Raw genomic sequence first — 23,657 nt, 5'->3', positions numbered from 1 at the left:
CTCTTTCTCTCTCTCTTTCTCGAGTTCATAGGTTAAATAGGAAAAAGTTATATAAGTAATATTGGCTTGATTCTATTCTATAGATATAGATCTAATATCTTATCTATCTTAGATCTTATCTATAAGTGATTTAAATCTAACGCGTTCAAATTGATCGACGAGAGAAATTTTAAGCGTCGCGGTAAAAATGCATTAAAAGAGGAAAGGGCAAATTGGCGGTATTGTGCACGGTCGCATAGTGAATGGTGGCACACGAACGTGGCGCGATTCAACCGGCGTCTTTATTAAGTCAACAACCTAGCTTTAGAAATCCGCTGCATTTCGCAGAACAGAATTAAACCCGAAGCGCGATATTCAATGTGATTGCCACTACGTGGAGAAATATTAATTGGAACGACGCTGTTATTGCGTCGGAAATAATTTGTAATTAACAATAGGTAGGATTTGCATTAAACAATAGGTATTCGTTGAGGCACACTTACGGGAGGCGAGAAACAGCAATCATCGGGATCTAGTCTCCTTGAAATTGTGGATCATCCGACCAATCGATATATATATACTGTACCATTAATGCCGTTAATCTTGATGACTTTGAAAATCTGGTTAATAAAAATCAATCATAAATGTATTATTTATTATTTAATTATTAATCTGTTAAAAATAAATATTTCATAAGAAAATTGCACTAACTTTTTCTTTCATAACGTAAAGTTATATTGAAGTTCCATTATATTCGTTCCGTGTATATTCCATTTACTGAAATTCCAAACAAAATTATCACTAAATATATTTAATTATAAAGGTATCTAATCGCAAAACAGAGAAATCACTATAAATATACCATTTTTAATATTTCGAGATTACGAGAGAGCTTTGTCGTTCAATTTGCCACGAAGCTATTTTTGTATCGAAGAGGCTAGATGCTATAACACCTGACACAGGGTGGTACATTCATCCCCACTAACACATTAATTCACTCCGTTATCCTCAGCAACACGATTCAAACCTAAATTAGATTTTTGCCATTTTAATTCATTAATTTTGTTTAATTTTCTGAATTAAATGATGAAGACACTTACGAAGAATTTCAAATAAAAATACTTCTAATACGAATTTCATATATACAACAACAAGAAATATTTCTTTGTTCCGAAACAATGATTTTACGAGATAAAAATCTACTTTAGTAATAATTTAAAACTCACCTGTCATACTTTCTTGTCATACTCTTCAAATATTAATTCAATGATCGTTATTTTTTTCTATTTCTAATCTTCAATTTCGAAACGAACCTTTCGAATATCACTGAAAATTATTATATTCGTAAATACAAATTATACAAATATTTTAAATTCCACATATTTTAAAATCACATTTGAATTGTCAGAAGATAAGAAAATATAATGGCGGAAAGTTTTGGCGCAAAGTGCAAGAAGCGCAACGAATATTTGAATAACATCGATACGTTGAATATTATTTTAAGTAAAGTCATCTATAATTATCGCGTGTGTTATACACGATACAGTAGATTGTATACGTTTCAAGATGAAATTGAAATAATTCAAATGATAAATTAAATATTATTACAAATATTATAAATACCTGATTTGAAGAGACGTGAAAGAATAGGAACTGCGATGAACGTTCTTTCGTCTTCCAACTATTCCTGTTTTCATGTAGTTAGAACTCCAATGGTGGCGCTACGCTCACTTTCGTTAATGGAAACGCTGCTGCATGTAAGTTGTGACACCTCGCGGCCACCGTTAGTGGAGATGTAATATTTTCCGGTAAAGTAGTTTGGTAGTTTCGTAAAAAATTAAGTGAACGAAAAGTACGTAGAAAATGTAAATTTGCATTAACTTAATCTTCGGCTACATTAATCTATGGCTTAAATCGCTGCTTTGAGCGCGATAAATTTTCGCGAATTGTGTCTATAATCGTCGTGTATATTACATACATAGTAACATACATATATTGCAATAGGGCGCCTCGAAGTGTATTAAAACATTGATCGGTGCAGTGAAAGTGGTAAAAAATAACGAAATCTAATCATTTTTCCATCATGTAGTCAATGCATTGTACTCAATAGTCTTTTAAGTTCACATTGCTAACCAATGTCTTGTGTTATACACTCACAAGGTTAAAGTGCGTTGATTCATAATTGTTGTTTTCCTCTGGAATTAGTAGAAAAAAATGAGTGGGGATATGTTTGACGGAAAAGATTATCCAACCCAATGGGCATTAAATCCTTCAGCTTATCAGAATATGAGTAATGATCAAGGTAAATGGTATAAAAAGTATTTCAGCATTGCGATTCATTTTTTACCATGATTGTGTAACATTTATTTGTCATGTAAAACTTTCGACCACCATTCAGTTGATTGGGCAGCATTAGCTCAACAATGGATCAAAATGAAAGAAACTGTAGTTCCACCGGCACCACCTCCACCTACTATTAATCCTATATGCTCTGGGAACGATGGTAGCGGAGAGGCACCAATGGATATGGACACAAAAGAAGACGACGTACCACCTGCGCCACCTGCACCAACAATTAGTGGATCAGGTAGTATGTGGAAATTAGAGATCCAATAAAAATTAATAAACAATAAATAAGTAAATTCTAATAAATTTTTATATATTTACAGTTGAATGAATGCATTAAAAATGATTATTCTAATTTTTGTAATCGATTCATCGTAACATTATAGTGTATTTATTATGTAAATAATATTATTCAAATATTGTTCAATTAAAGAAAAATAATACTTGCATATTTTGATTTTTTGTTTTATTTACAACTATAATTTGTAGACTTATTTAATGGTGATTTAAACTATATCTGAAATATATATCCTTCATGATATATCTTGTTTAATACCAGCCGAAGCATGGAATCAGTGGAATCAGTGGGGCCATTGGAATACTTCAGGTTCTGGTGCAGGTACATGGGAATGGACTGGTGTACCTCCCCCAGGTGTTTCTATAGGTTCTGATGGAAAACCTATGGGAATTCCAACAGTGCCTGTTATTCCACCTGCTCCAACTATATCTACAACATCAGAATTTAGCGTGCCACCACCAGCAACACCATCTTTGTATTCTTATAATTCAGTACCTCCGACACAACCTTATAGTCAGGTTAAAATTGTATTTCTAATATAACATAGAGCACCAAAAAACTTCCTATATTTTTCCCTTTTATTTAGACTTAGTGGAACAGAATTGTGTATAAAATTATGATATTATTTTTTTTTTCTTAAAAAAAGGTGTATTGTAAAATTGAAAAGAGAAAATATTGTTTGATATTTGACTGTAGTTTGAATTATTGAATTGAACTTACAATTTGATTTCTACTCATTTTCCTTAATTAAATCATTAAAAAAAAAAAAAAATCATAAAATATCGTACGATAGAGAGATTTATATGATTAAAAAAAGGATTGATATTTTGAAACGGTATAAAGATTAGACTGGATTAGAGATTAAAGATAATAAGTATCTCGTATTTAGGTGACTAATTATTGGTCTGGAGAACCGCCTACTGCTATACCTCCTCAACCACCTCCTTTTATGAAAGGAATCAGACATGCGAATAGAGCACCGCATATGAGACCAATGGATACCGTAAGATGTCGAGAAGATAGGGAAAAGACACCTGAGGAGGATACAACGACAACCATAGGTAAGTACGAAAGAGTACATAGTTCTTATTCTAAGAACTATGACCGAAAAGTACTAATACTTTTTATATTATAACATGGATAATAATGCAATGTAATGTAATGTAATCATATTATGATTATTGTTAATTACAAAGACATGCAATGATTCATAATATTATTATAATTTGACATTAATCCGATCATAATCATCACTTTAACACAATTAATTGTATTAATCTGTATTGTATAATTTTAAATTTTCTCCTCCACCGTGTTTGTCAAATAACATTTACGATAACATCTTGCTAGCCCGTGATTAAATGTACATACGATGAGGATATTTTTACTTTAGACGCGGCAAAACGTAGACAATTGCCAGCATGGATTAGGGAGGGTTTAGAAAAAATGGAAAAAGAAAAACAGAAAGCTGTTGAAAGGGAAAGGCAAGAGATACTAAGGAAACAAGAGTTAGAAGCCCGAAAGCAAGCCGAGGATGAAGCTCGGGCTGTACTGAATCCTTGTAAAAGCAAATTTGTAGGTGTCCAAATGCATGCATTAATTGCGTGCTTCGCAAATAAAGCTACGTTAAATGATCCTGGAAAACGCTCGTTTATTTCATTTCTCGTTACTTTTTTGAAACGCAGGATTCTGATTCCGAGAAGGAAATTGAACAAGATGTTGATGATGGGATACATAATCAGCAGGTGACTGAAAAAAATTTCGAACGTACCCCGGACATTCTTCTTCGTCCACGGAAATCACGATTTCGAGACGCGGATTCACCGGATCCACATACTCACGCGGATAGAAGTCCAACCACGTCCAACGCGACCATACCTACGCCGAAACGGACGAGAGAAGAGATACTGCAGGATGTGGTGAATATTATCCCGATCAAATTTATCCCGTTAATCGTAGATTTTACCATATTACGAAGATTTGCTTCGGTATAGATGTTAAAGGTGCGGAGATCGTTGACCGAAATCCTTCTGGAGGTAACGAACGAAGAAATCGGTGCTATATGCAGAGAGGTTTGGAGCCGCGCACGTGCCAAAGGTACCCCAGATACACACGATACAACTAACAAATTGATATTTCATATTTCGCTCACCAGTGCACAGAATCTGATTCATACGAGTCTTGTGCAGTGTTGCGGTGAATTTTATTTGCCCATTTGTGTAATATAAGCTTTTAAACATTAAACAAAGATTGTTCAATTCATAGAGTTAATTATTCGATGATTTCAGGATATCCTACTTTATTTTTCCAGGATTTTGTATACACGTACCATAAGTGATATTATTTTTTTTTCTCTCTAAGTAGTATATTATATACGTATATATATATATATATAAAAAAAAAAAAAAAAAAAAAAAAAAAAACAACCATATCACCCAGTTTTATCATAACTAAACTTTCAATTTTTACACAATCAGTTTGATTAATTGTTTTTTATCGAATCGTTTTTTTTTATTATTTATCAAAAATTTAAAAGTTATAATATTAAATATTCACAGGATAAATCGTTCGTGAAAAAAGGAAGAAAAACTGGCGAAAAAAATATGATAAGATTCGATATTTTTCGACATTTAAGAAAGAGAAAGAGAAAAAACGCGTAAAGGGCAAATATCTTTATCTTGGCAAATTTTTATATCCGCTCCTCGATCCGATTTAATTAATTGTTGATCAATCGGATCAATTCGTAATTATTACGAAAACGCGACTACTATCTTATTGAAGATATGAGAGAATCACGTAAAATTAATTTTATTTTTCTCTTCAACATACGTTTGTACTTGCTTATATATATATCGTAGTTATCAGATAATATTTTAACATTTAACAAAACGGTCCTACCCATATATCTGTTTTCATTGATAATCTCATTCATATTCTTACCTCTTACGGCTCTGCACGTAAACTGATCGTTGATATGATTCCTCTACTAACGTCACATTACCAAAAGAAATTTCAGTTTCGTACAATATCTAAAAGGATTGCTATTAAAGATTTCTTAAGGTATATGAGGATTGATGGCAGGATCGACTCTCCTTGTGATATCGGTGATCAGTACCATTTAATTTTGGGGGGTATCCTGATGATAGCACTTAGCCATTGGTACTAAATGCGTGTGTATTGTAAGTCCCTGCAGGAGAGATCCCCGTCGCATCCCTCAACAACATGGCCCCTCTTGCTCAGATCACTCGCAAACTTGGTAAGTTTCTAAGTTATTGTAATCTTCAACGCACGGTCATCCTAGGAACCGGTCGTGTATACGCAGTTGTTTCTATAAAATAAATAAATAAATAAATAAATATGAATGAATAAAAATAAAAAAAAAAATAAATAAAAAAATGCGTTCGTGCATTGTACCACTTTTTGTAGCCATGCTCGCTTATAAGTTCTCTCGTGAAAACGAAGATGTCTTTCAGGACATTTTTCAATTGTAGCGGCAGCATATTTAGTGGTCGAGCGTATGTCTCTTTGTTATGACGAAAAAAAAAAAACGTTATATTATTATAAAGGCGGAACAAGAATAATATATTTTTTGTGTCGTATAGGTCTGGGCATCTATGGCGACAGCAACAGCGAATCTGAGGAGGAGCAAAATGAACACGTACAGACACAGAACAACGATAGCGATGAAGAACTCATAGTATGTTACATATATATATATATTTTTTTTTCCTTTCGTTTTCTTGAAAATAAGAGAACAAAGTTTAATAAGCTCATCAATAATAATTTAAGAGAAGAGAGAAAAGAAACGTTTACGTTATTATTTGATGATCTTTTATTGCGTTAGGAAATGGTGAAACGGCGGCAACAAGCGTTCAAAAAGACGGAGGAGGAAATCGAGGCGCGTTTGGCCGAGGAGGATGAGAGGGAAGAGCAACGTTACGACGAGCAGTATAATAAACAACAGGAAAATCATACTGGTAATACAAGCTGCAAAGACTCAGGTATGTTTCGAAATATAATAAAACTAAGTCGTTATTACATGATTAAGCGTAACTCCGTAACATCACTACTTTAGTTGATGAAAAAGAAACGGTAAATAATCAAAGAGAAGCGTCTGAAACTTTGTCGAGCGGCGGACAAAGTCCACAGCAACAAATAGCGCCGCCTGATATGGCAAAGACCAATACTCCATCGGGATCAGCCGATTCCGAATCTAGCAGTTCCGAGACTACCACCTCTTCCTCGAGTCATAACTCGGTGAAGAAGAAACGATCGAACAAAGACCGCGATCGTGAATATCGAAAGAGGAAGTCAAAGAGTAGAAGTAAATCCAGAGGCAGAAAGTCTCGGTCCCGTTCTTCCGAGCGTGGACACAAACGCAAATCCAGATCTAGATCGCTAAAGTCTCGTAAAGAGTATCGTTCAAGGTCTTCGAGCAATTATAGGTCCAGTAAGAAGCATAGATCGAGATCGAGAAATCGAAAACGGCGTAGATCTCGCTCGAGGAGCTGTCGTAGATCTAGATCCAGCTCGGCCACCAGGAAATGGTCGCGATCGCGTTCCAGGGGAAAAAGGAAATCGCGCTCTCATTCGAGAGGCAGAAGAAGAAGTCGATCCTATTCTACTAGACGGAGTAAATCCCGTGCGAGGGATAAACGACGATCACGATCCAGATCCAGGGCTAGAGACAGATCTCGAACACGCTCCAAGGAACGTAAACGTTCGCAATCTTACGTTTCCAGGAGTAAAAGACGGACACGATCTAGATCTAGGGATCATAGAAAATCACGATCGAGATCAAGGCAGTCGAATCATCGGGACGGTAAGAAATCGTCGTCGCATCGGTACAGGAATTGAACCTGACCAACTTCTAGCCAAGGTTGTATATACATATTCATAATTAAGTAAGATTTTCGAGATATTCGTACGAAATTAAAAAAAAAAGAAAAAAGAAAAAAAAAAAAAAGAAAAAAAGGAATTTAAAAAAAGAGAAAGATAAAAAGATAAAGACACATCTTTTGTCCATGATAGATAATGTTAAAAAAAAAAAAAAAAAAAAAAAGAAAAAAAAAATATTATCGGAAATGTAAAGATTTTCAATTGTGATTGTCCATTTTTGAAATTTCTCAGCTACGCGCGCGTTGTAGTGATATCGAATATCGATTAGGTCACTTCTTCCCAGTTTTATTAAGCTCATTCGAAGAGTACATTATCTTTAACTATATATATATATAGAATACCCTCCGGACAGTTTGTAATTATTTCGCTCTCACATCAGTCAGATTTTTAACTGTAGCGTTATTTCAATATATAAAGAGAAATTAATTATATATCCTTTTTTTTTCTTTTTTTTTTTTTTCTTCTTCTTCTTCTTCTTCTTCTTCTGTATTTAATCCTATTCCCACACAATTCATTACTATGGAAAGTAACTCAGACACTCATGTATGTCAGCGAACATTTTTTTCATTCACGATTCCGATATCATTATTTTGTAATGATGTATCCATTTTATACAAACAAATATTAGCCTGCATTTCGTGAGATCGTATAGATTAGCGCGAACTTCCGTCTAAAACATGTCGGACGTCGATTTATTTCATACGAGTAATAAATATCGAATCGTTATTAATATTCTCGTACTAAGCTTGATTGCATCGTACACTGCATACTATACTATATGAAACTAATTCAGGTGCAAACGAGTTTCAAATACCGATACATTCGAGAATAAATACGCGTAGATATCACGACTCTTCGAATCTTTCCTTGTTTCCTTAGAATCGCGAGTCTTCATTTATGTATCGAGTGGCATTTGTTAATCTCGAATCAGTGAAAGAGTAAACTGTTAAAACTTTAAAAATCGCGATGCATATATACTGTTGATTCAGTTACATGTATTGATACACGTTCGACATACGTTAAACCGATGATTTCAATGTATTGTAAGTACGGGCCTTACATACATATTGCTATGATAAGTGTAACGAGTCATTTTTAATTGAAATAAATAAAACAAAAAAAAAAAAAAAAAAAAGAAAAAGAAAAGAAAGAGAAAGAAAAGAAATATACCTGAAAAAAAAAAAATGGAAATATTCTCACCTGTGTAAAATTTCATTTTTTCTTTGTGTCTTTTATTTTATTACTTTTTATTTCTTTCCCCTTCACGTGTGCGTAGTTGCGTAGTTGCTAAGAGAAGATAGATCCCCCTTTTTTTTTTTTATTGCATTATTATAATTTATTTCATATAAACATTTGATACAGTTTTAAAATTTCATTTCGTAGAGCTTAGTATTTAGTAGTTTAGTGTTAATAAGTAATTAGGTTCTATAGAATAATATCGGAGATAAATTGGATGGAGTGATCGAGGAGAGTTTCAAAGTTTGGTTTGGCATGATTATCGTGTTCACTTTGATACATTCGGATATATAAAAGAACATCTGCAGAACAGAATGCAACGTGTTTTCTTCTGCCAGAGGACGAGGCTTTCCGAGATATGCATATCTATCGAAAAACGACTTAAGATATTTTATTTTATTTTATTTTTTTTTTTTATTCTCTTTTCTTTTTAAATTGATAATTTAAGGATTAAATCGAGTTAAATTTACAAGTAACGAGATATCTGCAAAGTGTAAATTTTGCCTCTTTCGTTGAGCAAATTTTAAATTTTAAAAAGTTGATATGTAACGATATTTCTTTTAACTCTATAATTTTTATCTTCTTCTTTATCTCATTTCGAAATTTTCGAAAAAAGAGGATCGAATTGATATTTATCTTAAATATATATATATATATATTTATTTATTTATTTATTTTAATTCTCTTCTCGATATGTGCTATAGTATTTTCTGAATTTTTTTTTTTTTTTTTTTCTCCTTTTTTCCTTATTACATCGTAAGAAATCAACAAATATTGGTCTCATACTGGTCTGTGATAGTCCTCTCGATCGAAACAGGCACACAGGTGATAACTTATTTGATCGCGATCGAACGTTCATTCGCATTCGATCTGAAGTATAATAATAAGGGAACGATAAAAATTTCCATTTTGTATGATTAAACTCGATAGAACGACGATTGAATTGCATGTTGTCTGCAGATACCGGTCGCTATAAAATAAGGTACGTATTTTGATCTATGTGGATAACTACGGGGGAGAATCGTCTATATATATATATATTATATATATAGACTAAATCTTATCTATGCTTGTTAGAAGATATCTTACTTTAAATATACAGTAAATATACATGTGCGCTTAAATTGTCAGAATATTCTCACTACTCTATCCAAATAAGAAGGGGCCAGGCGTCGATCCTCGAATCGTATAAATTTTAAATCGATTTGTTTGTTTTTTTTTTTCTTTTTTTTTTTTTTTTTTGAACGAAATATCAAGAAGACAAAATTTCTGATCGAATACTTCTACACAAAATGAAGATACACAAGTATGATGAACAAGTTTCGCGGAAGAATCGACAAGACGCATTATCGATAGATAGATTCGGATAAAGATAGACGCAAAAGGTGTGAAAACGTTTGATCTCGATTTGAGGATCGACGAACGATTGTTTAGGATTGTTAACGCGGGTTCGATGTATAGATACATGTGTACAACAGTGGAGAGGTAATTCGTTTACCAAGCAAAGATTGTCGGCAAGGGTTGCGTCGTGAGAATATTATTACAACCTAGGCATATAAGTAGAGACGTATCGTTAATTCGCTTTATATATGGACTAGACTCAAGTACTTATTCGATATAGCAGATCTTCATACGATATTGCAAAGAAACGTAGTTTCAAGCTGTTAACGGTCGAAGATGTGAATTTACAGTGTGGATACCTCGTGGAGACTCGTTACCGACGCGTTTCTTCCTCGTTTCTCATCCTCGACGGTATTTACGATTTTTTCTCTCAAAGGATCGCAACAAGGGAAAGTTGAAAAATTGACACGTATCTAAGTAACGATCCCCCTCTTATTGTCGATGCTTTCCTTTTTCTTCGATTCGTTCGCGAGAAACTCGCCTCGGAAATAATTGTACAATCATCGAACGGGTCGGTAACGAGCGCTCGAGCAAATTCGTCCTGTGTCGCAAAAAAAGCCGATCAACGGACTGGATGGTTTTACAAAGAATCGATAGCAAAATATTCATTCGTATTATTGTATACACAACTACTACAACGACACGAAGTAGGTAGAAGAGTTACAGAATAATCGTAATTCGAAAGGTTGGAAAAAGGATGCGTGGGATCGGAAGGAAAAAAAAGAGAGGAGATTTTTTTTTCTCGCCGTAGAAATCGATAAACGTTTAAAGTGTTGAAACGTTTCCTAACCTGCAAAATAATACAATATACATATAATCTTTTATGTATACATATATATCTTTGTGTGTGTGTGTGTGTGTGTGTGTGTGTATGCGCGTGTGTATGTATATATATATAAATCAAAATTGCGAAAGAGGATAGGAAGAGAAGGCCATCCTCCTTCTTCTCCCTCTTTCGTTCTGATATGTATGCGCGAAATAAAATCACGATTTTCCTTTCTTTCCTTTTTCTCTTTTTTCCTTTTCTGTTTTCGTTCTTCCTTTCCTTCCATTTCCATTCTTTTTCCCTATCTCTTCGAAGCGGACAGATTCGAGACGACGCCACGAGGGCGTTCCGTTACCCTTCCTCCCCTTCTCACCCCCATTCCCCTTCGTTCGCGCAGTCTTCCCAGTTTCCCGAGCACGGACGTTTATTACGTTCGCGAAATAAGAGTAACGCGTCTAAAATTATGGAAGGCTCGGCCTAGCTTCGCTAGACCCTCGTCGATATACAAATCGCGCGTGTAAATACATAAATAGCCGTATATAAATTAATTAATTAAGTACAAAAAATTACAAACTTATTTAACAAAAGAACATTGGCAAGACTCGAGGCTCGACCGGATCAAAAGTTCCCTTCCACCATTCTTTCTTCCTCCTCTTTCGTTTTCTCTTTTCTTTTCGTTTAACGGAATACGCAACCTGTCTTTCTTTTGTTTTTTTCGGGCAAAGGAAAACGCAAACGATGCGACGTACAGGAAGAGGGAATCGAATCGCACAATTAATCGCGATTATTCGACTATTTTGCAAATAAGAAGTAAAAGGTTTCATAGGTTCAACAACATAGACAATAGACAATAATTTCACAGTTTTCACTTTGATCCATCCATGGTCAGAATTCGGAAAATTGAACGAATTGTGAATGTTACACACCGCGAAGGTTGTGATTCGATTCCTCGACAAGTACAGAACGTGCGGCAAAACGTGGACGCCCCGCTCCCCGTCGATTTTTTTTCTTTTTTATACATAAATCTTAAAATATCTTTTTTTTTTTTTTTTTTCCTTTCAGAAATCACCGCACTTTTTAAATACGTAAATACCTAAACACATATCACAGAATCGTGTGTACTCCATTAAAAAAAAAAAAAAAAAAAATGATCACAATCAACCCCCCCTCGCGAGTCCTCCCTATTTTTTTTTATATATCTCACTGTGACGAGCGCTCGCAGCATCGCGAACGAAGGATCGAAACAAGGAAACGAAACGAAGCGACGGTAAACGGCACAACGGTCACACGTTGTTGTATTGTACGGCCTAATTAAAAAAATAACTAAATTCCGCGTGTGTTGCGTTTCTCCTTTTTTTCTTTTTTTTTTCTTTTTACACAACTCGATCGAGGCGGATTCTCAAATATTTTTGTGCTCCTCGACGAGATCGATTCTCCTACGAGGGAGGTAAGAAAAGAAGCGTGGCTATCGCGTTCACTCGGACCAATTCAAGGAACAATTCAAAATGCAATATCTCTGAGAAAATTTTTCACTGTGATGGCGTGGAGGGGAGAGACAACATTTTTGCCCGTGCGCTGATAATAATTAGACGACAACGAGAAACAGCAGCAAGTCACGTTTAAAGATGATCGAGGAAACGATCTCTAGCCACGCTCCTCCGTCGTATCTATCCGAACCCGGACCGATATCGATACGATACAAACGTTGCAAACGTATCCTTTTTTTAAATTACACAACACGATACGTTCGGCTCGCAGAAATTTTCTATCGATCGTATTCTCCATCACTCGCCACGCAAAACCGATCCTCCACCGATCTCCACCGGTTTCGAATGTACAATCATCGCCTTTCACGCGATTTCGCGATCGACGAAGCGAAAGGGATCGACTCGAAATTCTTCCCGACGACGACGACGACTCGACCTGGGCAGAGATCCTCCAGGTGAGAACTTAACGATAACGGATGAACGAATCGACACGAAACTGTGTAAGAGTGTGTCGCGGGGAAACGCTCTTTTCACCGGTATTATCTGTATGGTACAGTGACGCGTTTTGTGATCCGCCTCGGTGAAACCATCTCCTGAGAGATACCTGCGAACAATCGAGAATATGATGCAATATCGATCGATATTATTTACACGCTTTGTAATTATAATTCCATCGTCCAGCTGGGGAGGAAATGATACTCTTTCCACTCCACAGTTGGACGAATGATACCATCACGTGTGTTCGCAATGTTCGATCATCGATCATTTGTGTATGAAAATGTATATATTAAATTATTCACTTCGTTTCGACGACTGTTCGTGTTCTGCACGATTGTAATTTAGTTACCTTGATCACTGAAACGGAGCGATGCCGAGGTGACGAGGAGGCTATTGGTTGAGCAGGGTGTTAGTCACCTCAGAGATGGACAGCAAAGGACTCCCGGTGTCCGGTTTGGAATCTGAGGGACAGTTGGGCCCATTCCCGCCGCTGATGATCCCACCGCGTGTTGGTGCTGAGGGTGGTGGTGCGGAGGGTGGTACAAGACGTTGCTGTTGCTGGTGCTGCTGTCCTGCCCGATGCCCATGCCGACTCCTGTCCCCGTTGTTCCCACAGCTGACGGGGGCGTGCTGCAACGCGTTTCCCCGTTATTTCGACCACCCCTATTTCCAACCCCTCGCGTTTCATCTCACTCGCCATGTATATTTCATATTCGATTGCCACCCATATCGAACGATCACAATGATTTGTCGGTAGAAAAAAAATTAGTCTCTCTCGACTTTCCACCACTTTTCTTACTTATTTGGATAAAAATTCTCTTAAGTACTTGTAAGTGCAGTGAGCTAAATCAAATTATACGAGAAACAAATAAATCAAAAATGAAAACGTGGACATGCAGAGATTGAATATGATTGAATAACACGATTTTCAGAGATTTGTTCATGCATCTTCGTTACGCGCATGCCCAACGATCAACTATAACTTTCACAATTTTTCAATTATTCCAACCATGTTTCGAAAGGCCACTACTCTACTACTCTACTAGACGCGCACCCGTCTATCTCCCCTCCCCCCACACCCCCTTCTCTCTCTCTATAAAAAAAAAATTCTACAACACTCCTCGAATCCCATCCTCGAAACGACGAGGAGAGAACGCAACTTCACTCCCCCACGTCGCGGTTACTTTAAAATGCGTGAGGCAGCAGCATCTGTGACACTCACTGGGGCGCGTGCCTTGGTGGTGCGGGGTGGTGATGGTGGTAAGGATAGTACTGGTAGTGGTGGTGGTGGTGTTGCACTCCTTGCCATACCTCGGACCCCGTGTCCCCGTGGCCGTGGCCTGGATGCGCGTATCCGATAGTGCTTGCCGCCGCGGCCGCGGCCGCCGCGGCCGCAGCCGCCGCCGCTTGATACTGTGACGTGGTCACCGGGTACTGCTGCTGCTGTTGATGGTGTTGCTGGTGCGGCTTGGCCGCCCTCGGCGAGCTCGGGGCCTGCTGCTCGCCGGGCGACGTCTGCCGCCATTTGCACTCCCCGTTCATCGAGTTCATTTCCGCCAACGACTTGAGGGGATCCCCCCCCGTGGTCGAGTGAGTGGACGAGTGAGTGGAGTGAGGCGTGGGTGGGCTGTAGCTGCCGTTGTTCCTGGGCGGCGTGCGGGCCGGTGGCGCCCCCCACATCAGCACCGTCTGCCGGGGCGCCTCGCCCCCGTACACTTCCGGCTTCACGTCCTCGATTTTCGGCGTGAGCACGCCGTTCGTCGCCCCGGTCACGGGCGAGCTTCCGGCCGAGTTGCTCGACGAGCCTGCCCCACCCTCGAGGGAGTGTCTGCTGCCCGCTCGAACGATGCTCATGTCGGTGTGTTGTTGTTGTTGTTGTTGTTGTTGTTGTTGCTGTTGTTGCATGGTCGAGGCGGTCGCAGCGACGGGGCTCGACGCGTACGGCGAGCCGCTCACGCTGCTCGGATGTCTGCTAGCCTCCACGTAGCTGTACTTGGGCGACTCGCCCAGTTGCTGGCAGTACAGCTTCTCCTCGGCTTTGCTGGCCAGCTGGTGGGTCTCGTAGGTCGGCAGGGGCACGTCGATGAAACCGTTGTACGCGGTGCTCGTGTGGTACTCCGGGTAGTAGGTGCCCAGGGGCCTGTATTGGAACAGGTTCTCCGTGGCTGCGGTCAGGTATCTGGAATTTGCAGGATTATTACTCGATTTGCGATGATCGCGCCAAGAGAATTTTCGTTTATCGAAAATGTTCGAAAGAATTTATTCGTGAACGGGAGAGGGAGGCTCACCTGTTGTCCAACGCGGTTGCCGGGTACAAAGTCTGATGATAGTTGCCCGTGTGGCCGATGTACGTGGTCAGGGAGGGATCCGTGGTTGCAGCTACTGCCGTGGGCGCGTAAGCGGTCGGATACATGGTGTTCAGGTTGCTGTATGCCGCCGCGACCGCAGCGGCGGCGCTGGTGTCGGCCGCGAGGTAGTCCACGGATGCGACGGTGGGTGTGGCGGGCGGGGAGACGGACGATTGAGCGGACAGTTTGGTACGTTTGTTCCGACAGGTGGACAGGAAGTCTCTCAGTTGGGTTTTGTACCGCCTGTTCACCCTCTGGGACGTGGGCTGGCTGGGAAGGGTCGGAGTCATCACCGAGCCGGTGAGGCTGTCGCTGTCCGAAAAGTAACTGTTGGTGAGGCCGGCGTCCAGATAGCTGACTTTGAAGTCCATCGTCCGTTTGCCGAGGAGATCTCTGCCCTCTTCCTCCCTTCGGTGGAGGAAAATGAAATGAAAATGTCAAAGATCCTGTTCGGATCCTCGTAGACGAGAAAACACTCACATGAGGGGTCGATGCGTGCTGATCACGAAGTCCGGTTTGGAGTTCTTGTAGACTAGCCTCGAGCTGGTCTGCAGCCACTGCCATCCGCCATCTTTCTTTTGGAATCTGTACGCTATCATCCCCGAGGCCCCCGTCTTTAACACTGAGAAGTGATATAGCGGGTTGAAACGAGTTGAATTGGATATGAATGGTTTTTTTTTTTTTTTTTTTTTTTTTGGTTTTCGCGGAGAAGCGCTTACGTTCTTGGTGGGCACTCGCCACGTATGCCAAATCGTCGTAATGGACTAGATCGTAGCCGCCAAGGTTTGCGAGTTCCGCGTCCGAATAGCCCAACAACATTTTCCCCCGTTGATCCATGGACACGAGCGCGAGATCCAGTTTGTGCTTGCTCTTGAACATCACGTCCTTCTGCGGGACTTCGAGCAACGAGGGCGGGCCGAACGGTGTGCACAGGGCGAACAGAGCCAACGGTGGCTCTTCCGTTTTCCTGTTTTGACCATGGAGTATCTTCACCCGTCCCCTGATGTCCAAACGCTGAAAGTAAAACAAGAAAAAGGAAAAGAAAAATAGAACTACTTACTAGATCGGATAAAAGGGATCGAAGGAAGAGTCCGGTTTTTACAATTTTATTTCTCGAATTAAGAAATGCGAGCAAAGTTATTAATTTATTTAATCGTCCCATTTATGAAAATCAGTCTGTTTATAAAAATTTAAACGGAACAGATTCTGAATCCCCTCCTGATTTCTATCGCACGAGATTATACTTCGTATCGATTCTATTCTCTCTTTAACAACGAACAAGATGATCGAATAACGATTCCTCCCTTGATCATCAATCGTGACAAAAAAAATGACAAGAAAGATAATCCGCTAACCATGATGCATGGAGTAGAAGATCGTAAATTTCTTCGGAGAAAAGGCGCAATTCCAAACACCACCAACACCACTGGGAGGAAAACACGCGGTAATTACTGGGAGAGACTTGCCCCCCGCTCCGCGATTAACTCTATTATCGCGAGCCAAGGGTTAAACGTTGCTCTCGCTTGCAATTATGAAAATTTGATGCCGTAAAAATCGGATCGATAGATGGCGACATTTTCGCAATAACAGGTTCTCTGTCCAATTATTGTTTGACAGATTCGCGAGAAAAACGAAACTGATAAAAGATTTCTCGTCGATCGTGCAAGATATACGAGCGAGGAAACTGTTCCTCCTCCGTGGGTCAAAGGATCATCCTCGTTCGCGTGACCGTGCACGAAGAGGTTTCCATGAATGAACCAGAGTTTACGTTGCACTACGTTCCCCAAACGAACGTGGAACTGTGACCAGGCATGCGAGATACGCACAGCTAAAGACCCCCGGTATCGATTGGGCTTAGTAGTAGAAACGTGCATGGCCTGGCAACATAAATATCCAAACAATATATTGGGAATAACGAGAGATTCTCTATGAGAGATGCCTCGTTCCTTTAAATCTATTCCTACGTTAATTTGAAATGAGAGAAAGTTTTGAAAAAAATTGTCCAAGATATCTGAACATTCTTGATCTACGCTATATACTGCGATTTTTCGCAATCGAAATATATTTCGAATAATCTTAAAACGTGATCGTTCATGACTTTGATTTTTTTGTCTCTCGAACGATGTAACTCGATCTTGGATTAATCTTTTAAATAAACTCTTTAAGAGAATTGAGCATGGAGCTTCATTATCTCAAGAGATTACGATAAATTAATTTCAAGGATCGCAAAAATCGCAATGGAGAAAAGTAGTCATTCGACGAAAGACAAGATAACAATTCTTATCTTTAACAACAGTTATTATAGTTTCTAAAAAACTTTTGAACGAAATCTGTGATACTTGGATTCAAATACCAAAAACAACTCACCAAAAAACCGGACGTGTTGTCCAGAAGACACCGGAAGCGGACAGTGAAGCTTCGCTCCAAGAGATGACTGTGTTGGGGTGAAAGGGCGTCGTGCAAAGGGAGACTTGCACTTTCACTGGGAAGAAACGAGTTCCACATAAGCTGCCTTTGCAACTCCTCTCGATCCTCGCTGTGCACCAGCTCGTATACGCTTTGATGGACGATGTCGGACTGAAACAGACAAAGAAAGGGAGTCAACAAAGTGAAGAAGGGGGTAAGTTTCGCGTGGAAAAAAAAAAATTCACAAGATCACGTAAGTGCGTAAAATCGTTTATGGTAAGGCAGGTATACGCAGAGTTGGAGACGTATCGCGATGGAAAAATGCAGATAAAGGTGTAAAAATAATTTTTTGAAACGTGGTGCAATTTTTCGCGAGCTCTGTCACCGAAGCAGAGTGGCGCAGTGGAAGCGTGCTGGGCCCATAACCCAGAGGTCCGTGGATCGAAACCACGCTCTGCTAATTAAGGGGGTTGATTTCCCGTTAATTGATTTTTTTCCCTAATTTTTATATTACAAATTGTTTTTGAGTTTTATATTGGCTTTTTTTAGTATTTTTTTTTTTTTTCTTTAAATTTCATTTGTAACGAGTAAAATTTTAACGGTAAGAGGTAAGAGCTCGGTAAGAATGTGGTATGAAAGCAGAGAAGAAAAAAGTAAAAAGTTAAGCAACCCTTTAGCAGAGCGTGGTTTCGATCCACGGACCTCTGGGTTATGGGCCCAGCACGCTTCCACTGCGCCACCCTGCTTCGTTGGGGGATGTTTTTAAATAATTTTCCACAAGATTGGACAATTTGATTTTTAATATTTCAATATTCGATATAACGAATATTATAAATTTCGATCGAGAAATATAAACGCAAATGTACGTCTGTTCTTTTATCTGCATTTGATCGAATCATCTTGCGTTTAAAATTATATATAAAAGAAATAATAAATAAGCGTTATTTATTAAATAACAAATTATATTGCATCGTTAAATTATATCCTTAACGACGAAAGAAATTGCCTAATAAATTTTACGTAAATATGTATTCTCTATTTCACGCACGTATTATTCTATTATTATCAATTGCATAGCATCGCGAATCAATCTTTGCAAGATTGGAGATTATTGATCTACTTTAATTTCACCCTGTGCAAAGGGGTTGAAAACAGCTTTAGGGAAGAAGCCGACACAACAGCAGAGTGGCGCAGTGGAAGCGTGCTGGGCCCATAACCCAGAGGTCCGTGGATCGAAACCACGCTCTGCTAAGACGAGGTACATCGTCACTTTTTTTTTTCCATTTTCTTTTTTACATCCTCGTTCAAGACACGCTTATCATTCAATATGCGTGGAAAATAAATTTTTTACAATTTTCCTTATCATAAAAAATACACGCGTCTCGTAACGCAAACTTAACTTTGATACGATATCCCTCTGTGTTTTGCGTTCAATTTTAAAAAGAAATATTGTTCGATCGTTGATTAGTGTTAAAAAAAAAAAAAAAAAAAAAGTAAAAATTATCTAATGTCAGCCTTTTAAAATATGCATTTACCACATATCACAAAGTTTAAATTTAGTGGCTGATAAAAAAGTAATTTAAGGGTATATTTTTCAAGAATTAAATGCAACACAAGAAGAAAAGAGATCTAAAATTTATCCAGAAAAAAATCCTTCACAAACTTCGAGACGTTTGTAACACGTTCCACTCCAAATCCAATCGAATCGAATTCTCCCGTCGCTGTTCCATCGCGATCACGAAACAACGCAAAATAAATAAAAATCTTGTACCGAACTTTATATCCGAATTTTCGCAATTCGAAATATTCGCCCTAAATAAAATACCTTTGGCCAGAATCAAATTCTCTTCCAACACGCTATTCCAACACGTCCGAATGGAGAACAACCGGATCAAACGAAAATCGTATGCCACGATATAATAATTTCCAATGCAACCTCCTCCTCCCCCCGCAATGGGAACGCAATGGAGACGACAATTCGAACTTGCTGGAGCGGGAGCACGGAGACGATCGCCGTTGGAAGGAAGGTTGGAGAGTTGCAGCGGCATTATTTCAGGAAATATCTGATCGGTCGTGACGTCGCGACGGCGACATAGGCGCACGTACGGCACATGTAGCTACACGTGTCCGACGCACTTTATCGCGCATAATTAATCCGGCCTAGGCAGCGACGGGCGATGAGCCCGTGGTGCACGAGAAACCCATAGTTTCCTCGTTCCTTCGTCCAAGAAAAAACGAGCAGAAAGAATATACCACTCCTCCGTTCTGAGCCTCTCCTCTCTCTCTCTCTATTTCTTCTTCCTTCTCTCTCTCTCTCTCTCTCTCATTCTGCTCGCTCTGCGCGCGTATGATCGGATAATCCACCACGCACCCTGTGCCTCGCGAGCCAGCCTAGAAAATAGATCGAATTAACAGGGTACCCGACCATACGCTTGTAATCCGGCCTTCGACGCTTGGAATAATGCAATAAATCAGGCTTGGTGGAAATGATACGGGCGCGAGCTTGCCTTGCCACCACGGCCCTTACGGCCTAACCTTGTAAGCTCTCGTCGAAATAGGAAGGCGATGTGGCGCTACCCGGCCTGTATGTGCTTCTATATAGGGAAGCCACGGGTCGGCTCGCCTCGAACAGAGCTGTTATCTCGGGCACGGGACGGGAGGAGCAGGCGTACTACTACGATGCCATCGCTTTTCTTTCTCTTTGGATCGGAGTTATGGAAGGAAGGGGAGGGTGTAGTTTCTTCGTCTCGTTTTTTTTTTTTTTTTTTTTTTTTGGTATACTTGTACAATTATCTTCGTTACGAGCAAGCGTTTGATCGAAAATTATTAGGAAATCGTATATACTATTTCTTGAAAAATTATCGTTCACCGTGGATCCATTCCTCTTTTTGAATCTTTCCTCTTTTTACTTTAAGGTATAAATGAAAGAAGAAGAAAAAGGATGACGGAATGGATAGAATAATTCAAGTTTCTTCGTTTCGCTTCGTCCAAGGGGAGCAACATTCGCGACACGAATTTCTCGTGATAATCGGGCGGAGTAAAGAAGGCGAGAAGGCTCGATCGAATAATTTTGTAGGATGGCCGGTCGAATTGTCGCGATAGGCCCATTAGCTGGTCATAGTTGGGCTCGGGAATAATATAATAAATCACGCGATAGAAGGGAACGGGAGCTTTCGAGGTACCACGTTGCATTTCCGATAGGCGGAACAGGGTAGCCGCACGTAGCTCTGCACCTTCTCGTAACCGTTCGTGTCGCCGGTGCACGGATCTCACGACTTCCATGTTACTCACACCATCCCTACGTTACGATATTGCCCGTGAACGATAATGGGATGCCGGGGCTCCACAGCCTGAAACCTCTATTTTTCCAAACAAAATACCCTGGCTCTCGCCTCCTATGAACAGCCGTGAACCAGCCGATATCGAGAAAACGAGAGGAAGCGAAAACAAGCCTCGAGAGCTTTCGAATTTTAACAACGGAACATTCTTTTCCGGGGTATTGCTCGATACGTGTATACGTCCATTGAAATACAAAAGGATCCCATTTTAAAATTAGATTCTACAACTTACTCGTTATAATCGTGAAAGAAAAAAAAAAAAAAAAGAAAGAAAGAAAAAAGGGAGGAGGAAGAGAAAACCAATTTTACGGAAACTATCGAAACTACGCGCACAATCTGCATCCAAATCCCATATTAAAAATACGAAGGAACTCCTTCGAGGGAGCAGGATGAGTGAAAAATTCTTCGAAATTCTTCAAGTTTCCCCTAAAAAAGATCCCTCCCCTCCTCCTCCAAAAAACGATCACGATGGAAACGCCGAAAAACGTCTCCCTCCCGTTCCACCCCTCGGTCGGACGATCGGCCGGCCATAAAACTCGATCTCTCAATAAATATAGGGAGAAGCTCAGCGCCAAGTCGCAATCGTGTACCCGTTGCGAGGAGGGAGGGAGAAGGGCGAGTGTCCCGTCGAAGGGGCCCGGCCGGCCGGTTCACCGCGGGTTCCACCGATGAATTCGAGGAGGAAGGGGGATCGCCTCCTCGGCTTAGGGCTTTCCCTAAGGTCTGCTTCGATCCCGCTGAGCTTGCTCCGTTTGCTCTAATTTTAATTAAACCCTTCCTCCCACGGACAGGATTTCCGTGGTAATCGAGGAGGCCGGCAACGGCCATACTTCATCGGGACACGCTCGACGTGTAATTGCTCCGCGTTGCCCTTTATTCCGCCCCGCCAACATGGCTCGCCGGCCAATTTTATCCCCCCCCCCCCCCCTCCTCCTCTTCTTCTGTCGTCCCCGCGCAAGTGTATCGAGCAAACGTTTGGTTTGGTTTACGTACGTGTAATTTTCATTAATACGTGATTTATTCCGGCAAACGGTGATTTATGGAATTATATCGACGCCCGATATAAGTCGGCGTCGTGCCACTCGACCGAGAGAGAGAGAGAGGGATTCGTGCGCTTGTTAAATCGTTCCCCTTTCGATTATTGCGTTCAACTTGGGCGACTTTTTCAGGGTTCACGGTGTGTATTGCGGTGTGTGCGCACGTACGTAATGCGCGCTCTGGAATGGTAACGAACATGGAACATTCTTTGATTCGTCGAGATATGAGAGTCGAACGTGAAAATTACATTCCTGTGTACGCGGCAGGCCGGATCGTTTCGTTGTTTCCAGCTTGTGGCTGGATTCGAAATACGCGTCTTGTCTCTCTCTTATTAGGTATGCTTTATATTCGAAATACACGTGTTGAAAACTCGAGCTCGAAAATTTTTTCCAAGTTTATCATCTCTGGGGACGAATAATTCATCGAATACATTTTTGATTAAAATTTTGAAAAAAACCCGTATACACGAAATGTTGATTCCTTCCAAAAAAGGAAAAAAATGCTCGTTCTTTCGAAGAATTTCCGAACACCCTCCCGTATAATGATAAACAAACAAACAAACAAACAAACGCTACGCTGTGTCGGCACTGTGAAATACCTACGCCCGTAGGTTTCATTCTAACTTATAATCAAATTAACGCGATAGATTAAATCTTGGCCACGGTAAGTTCCACTCCAAAAAAAAAAAAAAAAGAAAAGAAAGAAAACGAAAGGAAACAAAATTCTAAATCGCAAGAGATCCGAGGTGTCGGTGTTTCGAGGAACGAGGCTCCCGCAAAATACGTTGACCCCGCCCTCTTTTATTTTCCACAGCCGGGGCCCGGGCTCGCATTTATTTTTCCCCATGGAACTCTCCTCCTCCTCCTCCTCCTCCTCTCTCTCGAGTTGGCCAGTTAGCCAGGCGACGGGCGGTGTGCCGGTAAGGTCCGGTAACGTTTGTTACCATTGCTCGTTTAAATAATCTCGAAACATGCATCCGCGGGACGGAGCGGCCGGCCTCGTGGATGGCTTTACGATCGGCCCTCGTCGTTAATTAAGAGCTTGTAATTATTTAGTGGAGACGCTAGCGCACCCCCGCCGGCATCGAAGCGGTCTCCCTCTTGGCAGGCTTGATTTACATTCCTGCGAAGAATGCGAAAGGCCTCGCCTCGCTTTGCTCTATTTTATTCATTTCCTTTCTTTTTTCCCGCCCCTCGCACGCTCGCCTTGTCCATCGTCTCGACGAGATGACGAGAGAACCAAGTGCTAGGTTTCCAACTCGGGCGGGACGGCGATTTTGCTCTCGGTATTTTTTCACATTTTCCAGACATTATTACTTCATTTCATTGGGGAAATTGTAAACGCGAGGTGTACTTGTCCCGAGCGAAAGATAGGATAGGTCATCGAATCGACGAATTATTTTCCTAATTACTCTAAATAACGTGGAAACTTTGCACTTTTGTTTTGTATTACGATCGTATTACAAAAATGGAAAAGGAAAGAAGGAGTCTCGTATGATTTATGTATATTTCGAGTCTCGGAGTCTCTACGATCAATCCATTTCATTTCTAATTTTTCAAAAATTTTCGGAAATTTCGAAATTGCTTTCGAAATTTTTCGATTTTTCGTTTCTCGAGG

The 23,657-nt window shown here is 40.1% G+C and overlaps 3 protein-coding genes and 3 non-coding genes across 28 annotated transcripts in view; 3 read left to right on the top strand and 3 right to left on the bottom strand.

Moving 5' to 3' along the window:
• LOC100870220 (pleckstrin homology domain-containing family G member 5) overlaps window positions 1-1,686 on the bottom strand; it is an 86,941-nt gene extending 85,255 nt beyond the window's left edge. For 6 of the 16 annotated variants that reach the window (XR_015292010.1, XR_015292012.1, XR_015292013.1 and 3 more), the window contains exons 1-5: window positions 1,603-1,685; window positions 1,206-1,305; window positions 842-1,006; window positions 691-756; window positions 483-599 (exon numbers count right to left, since the gene is read on the bottom strand). The gene's annotated coding sequence lies outside the window, so the exon portion shown is untranslated. Of the gene's footprint in view, window positions 1-482; window positions 600-690; window positions 757-841; window positions 1,007-1,205; window positions 1,306-1,602 lie in introns of all 16 variants that reach the window. The other 10 variants (XR_015292018.1, XR_015292023.1, XM_012483419.3 and 7 more) reach the window with 6 other exon arrangements.
• A 28-nt stretch (window positions 1,687-1,714) lies between these two features.
• LOC100864780 (uncharacterized) lies at window positions 1,715-9,999 on the top strand. 5 transcript variants are annotated; one of them, XM_086907957.1, is made up of 12 exons: window positions 1,720-1,736; window positions 2,185-2,281; window positions 2,378-2,566; window positions 2,885-3,141; window positions 3,513-3,684; window positions 4,017-4,198; window positions 4,309-4,542; window positions 4,618-4,720; window positions 5,808-5,879; window positions 6,226-6,320; window positions 6,468-6,624; window positions 6,699-9,999. In XM_086907957.1, the coding sequence occupies exons 2-12, from the start codon at window positions 2,194-2,196 to the stop codon at window positions 7,478-7,480; spliced, it is 2,331 nt and encodes a 776-aa protein (XP_086764083.1). In that variant the 5' UTR covers window positions 1,720-1,736; window positions 2,185-2,193; the 3' UTR covers window positions 7,481-9,999. The 5 variants fall into 5 exon arrangements, with proteins under 5 accessions (XP_086764084.1, XP_003691503.1, XP_086764083.1 ...); XM_086907955.1 differs by having other exon boundaries at window positions 1,736-1,787; XM_086907956.1 differs by lacking the exon at window positions 1,720-1,736 and adding an exon at window positions 1,771-1,831.
• Window positions 9,465-23,657, bottom strand: part of ss (aryl hydrocarbon receptor spineless) — a 136,483-nt gene continuing 122,290 nt past the window's right edge. For 3 of the 4 annotated variants that reach the window (XR_015292028.1, XR_015292029.1, XR_015292027.1), the window contains exons 5-11: window positions 17,626-17,835; window positions 15,978-16,272; window positions 15,739-15,880; window positions 15,199-15,666; window positions 14,133-15,089; window positions 13,260-13,540; window positions 9,465-13,016 (exon numbers count right to left, since the gene is read on the bottom strand). Coding sequence is in view for 1 of the 4 variants with exons in the window: in XM_086907953.1 (XP_086764079.1) it covers window positions 13,301-13,540; window positions 14,222-15,089; window positions 15,199-15,666; window positions 15,739-15,880; window positions 15,978-16,272; window positions 17,626-17,835 (2,223 nt within the window). In the remaining 3 variants the exon portion in view is untranslated. The remainder of the gene's footprint in view (window positions 13,017-13,259; window positions 13,541-14,132; window positions 15,090-15,198; window positions 15,667-15,738; window positions 15,881-15,977; window positions 16,273-17,625; window positions 17,836-23,657) is intronic. The other variant, XM_086907953.1, reaches the window with a different exon arrangement.
• TRNAM-CAU (transfer RNA methionine (anticodon CAU)) lies at window positions 18,053-18,124 on the top strand. Its single transcript has one exon. It is a non-coding gene; the product is annotated as a tRNA-Met (tRNA).
• On the bottom strand, window positions 18,339-18,410 carry TRNAM-CAU (transfer RNA methionine (anticodon CAU)). Its single transcript has one exon. It is a non-coding gene; the product is annotated as a tRNA-Met (tRNA).
• On the top strand, window positions 18,844-18,915 carry TRNAM-CAU (transfer RNA methionine (anticodon CAU)). The gene has a single exon. It is a non-coding gene; the product is annotated as a tRNA-Met (tRNA).

The sequence above is a fragment of the Apis florea genome, unplaced genomic scaffold (genome assembly GCF_048593485.1).
Source record: "Apis florea isolate Af1SG1 unplaced genomic scaffold, ASM4859348v1 contig_3034_pilon, whole genome shotgun sequence".
In the NCBI taxonomy this organism is placed as follows: Eukaryota; Metazoa; Arthropoda; class Insecta; order Hymenoptera; family Apidae; genus Apis; species Apis florea.
This window is presented reverse-complemented; position numbering and strand designations above follow the sequence as displayed.

What these genes read in the sequence shown, in the direction of transcription:
- LOC100864780 (XM_003691455.4), top strand. Translation starts at nt 2,194, where the DNA reads ATGAGTGGGGATATGTTTGACGGAAAAGATTATCCAACCCAATGGGCA. An exon ending in AAGAGATACTGCAGGATGTG is followed by an intron (nt 4,543 to 4,617) that starts GTGAATATTATC and finishes GCTTCGGTATAG; the next exon opens with ATGTTAAAGGTGCGGAGATC. An exon ending in ATAGCGATGAAGAACTCATA is followed by an intron (nt 6,321 to 6,467) that starts GTATGTTACATA and finishes TTATTGCGTTAG; the next exon opens with GAAATGGTGAAACGGCGGCA.